General features: G+C 38.5%; 1 protein-coding gene across 1 annotated transcript; it reads right to left on the reverse strand.

Annotated features, from left to right (window-relative positions):
• Positions 1-3,476: 3,476 nt before the first annotated feature.
• Positions 3,477-4,563, reverse strand: LOC127131092 (uncharacterized). Its single transcript, XM_051060029.1, has 2 exons — positions 3,943-4,563; positions 3,477-3,836 (listed from the first exon to the last, which is right to left on the reverse strand). The coding sequence occupies exons 1-2, from the start codon at positions 4,561-4,563 to the stop codon at positions 3,477-3,479; spliced, it is 981 nt and encodes a 326-aa protein (XP_050915986.1).
• Between the last annotated feature and the right edge of the window lie 783 nt (positions 4,564-5,346).

Below are 5,346 nucleotides of genomic sequence, written 5' to 3' on the forward strand. Positions count from 1 at the left end.
TGAAATTTGGATACTTAGGGAAGTTTTCAATGTCTTCAAGATTGCCCTTTTTGCAAGTAACCTCAATTCTCTTGATTTTTCTTGACCATTAATGCGCTTAGCCTCATCTCAGCCCCTTGATATGCCAACTTAGCGAGAGTCCTCTTAGGTAAAACATTCAGAGAGGAGTCAGTGTCCACAAGGACTCTTGATAGGGTATCTTCTTGGCATTTCACCAGATATGTGAAAAGTATGGTTATGGTCTTGGCCATCCTTCGGAAAATCTTCTCAACTAAAGCTGAGATTGTTGCATGTGGTAATGTTGGCAATTATGCCATTAAATTGATCAATAGTAATGTCGCGAGTGACATGAGCCTGAGCTAACAATTTCTACAAGGCACTCCTATAAGCTGGAGAGCTCATGAGAAGAGACAAAATGGATATCTTTGAAGGAGTTTGATGCAGCTGATCAATAATCTTATAATCACTTTTCTTGATAATCCTTAGAAATCCAATGTCTTCATCAGTTGGGATCACCCATTTTCCTTTGTCGGTAACAGTGGTGGTGGTTTCTTTTGGTGGAATTGGAGGAGACAAGTTGAATTGAGGGGTATAAATGCGACCACTGCGGGTCATTCTGCTCCCCCTACTATATCAGTGCTTGCAATCTTTATACCTTTTTTTTCTGACCTACTTTCTCAGACCTTTGGTTAACCACAACCGTATCATACTTCCAAGGTACAACTTTAGTATTCTCAAAATGAAAAGGACTAGGCCTTTGGGAAATCACTTGCTTAGGCATATTGAAGACTGGTTCAACTGATTCTGGAATGTTGAAAATTGGCTGAACAATAGTAGAATCCGGAATGTTGAATACTAGCTCTAGCATGTTGACGACTGGTGTTGTAGTACTTGACTCAAGTAGATTGAAGATGGGTTCAATCATTGCTACCTCATCCTTTTTCATACGACTTCTTACTTGCAACACACCTTGTTTAATCAATTCTTGAATATCCTTTCGGACCATATAACATCATTTAGGACCAACAATACATTCTTCACAACTCTTGTGGCAATTCTTCAACAAACCTGCCTCCACTAACTTTGCATGAAAATCTCTTTGCAGAGTCTTGATTTTGGCTGCATCAAGAATCATACTTTCATCAAGCTCATCATTAATAGCATTCACATACCCATGAGCGGGCAACAAATTATTTTTGAAATTTGGACCGGTATCCCCAAATGAAAGAATCTTTTTCTCAATCAATTCCCTCACAATATGCTTTAAGGCATAACAGCCTTCCAAATCATGCCCTGAGGCGCATTCATGGAACAAACAATGTGCATTGGGATTGAAATATGGTAGGAGAGGATCTGGTGGAGGTCCTAAAGGTCTTGGAACAACTAACCCTTTCTTCAACAATGACAAATATAATTAAGTGTAAGACATATGAATCTGAGGAATCTGAGGTTTTACACCTTGTCTTCTATTTTGAAATGGAGCATTTTGGCGCGGAGTTGGGGTCCTTTTTTGATAAGGTGGAGCGTTGGGCGCTTGTTGATAAGTTGGAGTGTTGGGTGTTGTTTGAAAGATCGAAACTGCTTGAGTCGACTGATACACTAGGACTTGTTGATTGAAAGTTGGTGTAATAGCTGCTACATACGGTTATTGAGAAAACTGTGGTTGTTGAACATACTGTTGTCGAGTAAAAGATTGTTTATTTTTCAAAGATTGATTATTTCTTCTACTACCCATCACTACGTTTGTTTCTCCTGCCTTTTTCTTATGGAAACTGCTAGAGAATTTCTTGGTATTGTTGTTGTTGTTGGAATTACTAGCTGCATTAATCATCTTGCAATTTTTAAGCCAAGTTCCACTTTGATACCCACGACCACAGAGTCAAGAAAACTTGCGGTCACACTTCCTACCATCCTCTCAAAAAAATTTGGTCGCATTGTGTTGACGAACCAATCTGCCAATTCTTTTTCAGTTAATGAAGGTTCCACTAGAGATGCAATCTCTCTCCACCTTTGTGCCTATTCTTTAAAGGATTCAAAATCTTTTTGGGACATACTCAACAATTTCCTTTTATCAGGAGATAGATCCATGTTGTACTTGTATTGTTTGATGAAAGCATCAAATAGATCTTGGAAACAATGGATGCAAGTCTGATCAAGGGTCAATTACCATTTGGAAGAGGCACCTTTCAAACCGTCTTGGAAATAGTGGATCATAAGTTTGTCATTGTCCATGTGAGATGCCATATTTCTATAATACATGATGAGATGACTTTTGGGACAAATATCTCCTTCATATTGATCAAAGTTGAGTGTCTTGAATTTTACGGGGATCACCAATCTAGGCACAAGGCACATTTCTCTGGTAGCAGCACCAAAGATCTGATCACCTTCCATTGCTCTCAAACTTTTCTCAATAGTTTCAACATTTTCTCTCATATTTTCATGTATTTCATCACCTTCTTCAGACATATCAGGTATATCATATACTTGTTGATGATCATCGAAGTACGGTTGAACTCGAGTGTGCACGACAGTGGGTGCAAAAGTGGGAATCACTTGATTAACTTCAGTAGTTAGTGGAACTGTGTACTGAGTAGACTGTCCTTGAGGAGGAGGCACAAAACCATGAGGAAGACCAAAGGGAGGCCAGGTTGCTGGAGTAGTAATTGTTGGGTAAGGATTAATCACTGCATTGACGATCTCAGAAACACTTGTGGGTTAAGTATCCATCTTTACACGTATTACTTGCAACATCTCCATGATTTGACCTATATTCTCACGTAGATCTGTAAGCTCTTCATTGACTCTTTCCATCTCTTACTCTTGCTCGACCATTCTACGTCGGGCTTGAGCTCTAGTGTTGTACTAGTGTGAGGGACTCGGTGTGGAAACTGGAGAGGATATAACGGGAATGAGTTTTTATTTTGAGAAAAAATGCAAGTGTGATGACATATGCATAAATGCAATGAAAATGCAAATTTTAAAAGTTTCAAGGAACTCAAGAGATAATTGCAAACCTCAAAAGGAAAATAACAATGGCCAAAAGAAACTCATTTCATTAATCAAAGAGAGTTATAAAGTTTGAGTACACTTTCAAAAGTTATAAGCAAAGCTAAATAAAACCTAAACAAAGTCCTAAGGAGATTCCCCTAGTAGCCTCAAGTTGCTCTCAGCCTTCTCGAGCACAAGCTTGTCCACGATAAACTTCCAAGGAGTATCTGACTGAACGCCAGAGGAAAATAAATCCTCTTTCACCTTCCTCTTCTTGTTGGAGAGCTCTTCTTTATTCTTCATCTTCATCTGCCTTTGAAGTTCTTCATCCTCATTGTTGATGACTTGACACTTGTTCTTCCAAGTGTCCCTTTCTCGCTGCGCTTTGGTCAAAGCAATCTTCAACTTCTCCGCATCAGTCATGAAGATATAGGTAGGTTCTTTGTCAACTAAAGAAAAAGGATCTTGGCGAGGATAAGGAATTTTCAAGCTGATAACTTATCTTGCACCCATTTAAGATAAGGTTCTAAGGAGACACATTTTGTCTTCCCTAAAACTTTCTTTTCTAGCTTATGAACACGGTGCCAAGCATGCACAATCTTCTCTTTGAGCACTTTGCAATCTTCACCTTCCTGAAAGAACAAACCCTCCAAGTGAATATTCTTTGGCTTATCTTTCATTGGATAACCGAGTTGATGACGAGCTAGGATTGGGTTGTAACTGATGCCTCCTTTTATACCAATAATAGGTACATTAGAAAATCCTCCACAACTCTCAATGATACTAACTCCATCATAGTTACGACTATACCAAACAATATCTGAATGTGTGAGGGACATAATCTTCTATGACCACAAAATACCATCCTTAAGATCCCAAAAAAGCATGAGACCTAGGCAAGTGAGAAATAAACCACTTGTACAACATAGGCATGCAACATGTAATCATTACTCCACTATAAGAATTCCTCATATGAACAGAATGATAGGCATCTGCAAGCAAAGTAGGAACTGGATTTCCTATTAAGAAGATCTTGATGGCATCCATGGCAACGGAGTGATCAAAACTAGGAAGGAGGTACAATCCATAGATAAGTAGAGCAAAAACAACCTCGAACGCATCCACACTCCTCATTCTAGCAAAATACTGAGCTTTGTTCATTAGAAACCTAGCTGTCAAACCAAGCATTTTGCCTTTTGTGGTCATGTGATCATTGATCTCTGACATCTTCAAGTGAGTAGCCTTTGCAATGTCTTGATCTTTGGGATCTTCCTCCAAACCAGAAAATAGAGCTTGACTAGAAATAGGCACACCAAGAAAATGAGAGTATTCTTCAAGTGTTAGTATAAGCTGATAGTCGGGGAAAGTGAAATAGTGATACACGGGATCATAAAACTGAATCAAAGTAGAAAGAATTCCATCTTCCATGTTGATCTTCAAAATATAGAGCAAATGCCCATATCTTTGGCTGAAAGCCTCTGTGTCAACAACGAAAGATCCCAATCTCCTTAGGTCTTCTAACTTAGGATTCTTTAAAGTGTACTTTTGAATCTTTTTCCTTCCAAAATCCATGATAAACCTAATGTTTGCAACAAAATTTCCTAAGTTCCTTGAAAACTTTTTTAGAAAAATGATGTGTATGATGCACGGATGCATGAATGCACAAACACACAAACAAGGGTCACACACAAATATGGTTCAAAGGTTCGATGTCACGAGCATGACGCCATGGGTCTAACCATCCCAAATAGGTATGTACTATGGGTTTATTTTATACCTGTACAACGGGTTCTACAAAGGTTCCCAAAAATCATTGACCCATCTTTTGGATATTATCAACACGCCAATTACTCGGGAATTAATAATATTATCAAGAGAATCTCATTTGAGTGTACTATCGCATATCAACTATTTCATATTTACACCCTCATAGTCACCACACTACATCCTAAAGGCCAAGTGGGGGTAAAGGGGTTACTAAGGTCCTCAGCTTCTCAGGTTACCCAAATCAATATAGTATTTGTTTTCGCAACTGCTTGACCAATAATACTAATTGTAAAGGTAACCTCCATATTAGTGGTGGATTCTCAAGTCAGCTTGTTCAGGATTAAACCCCTATAAGCCTTATTGACTATACCACATCCTATCTTATTTATGTACACTTAAGTCCATGCTAGGGCTTACCTCACCATACAATGGATCACCCAAAGCAAAGAATCCAAACAAATAAGGAAAACAACTAATAAAAATAACACAAATATAATCAAAATAGGCTTAACCCTCTTACAATGCTATTCCCCAGTGAAGTCACGATTTCTGTCGCGGTGAGAATCAAATATCAGGCTATTGTATTAA

The sequence above is a fragment of the Lathyrus oleraceus genome, chromosome 3, assembly GCF_024323335.1.
Source record: "Lathyrus oleraceus cultivar Zhongwan6 chromosome 3, CAAS_Psat_ZW6_1.0, whole genome shotgun sequence".
NCBI classification, from domain to species: domain Eukaryota; kingdom Viridiplantae; phylum Streptophyta; class Magnoliopsida; order Fabales; family Fabaceae; genus Lathyrus; species Lathyrus oleraceus.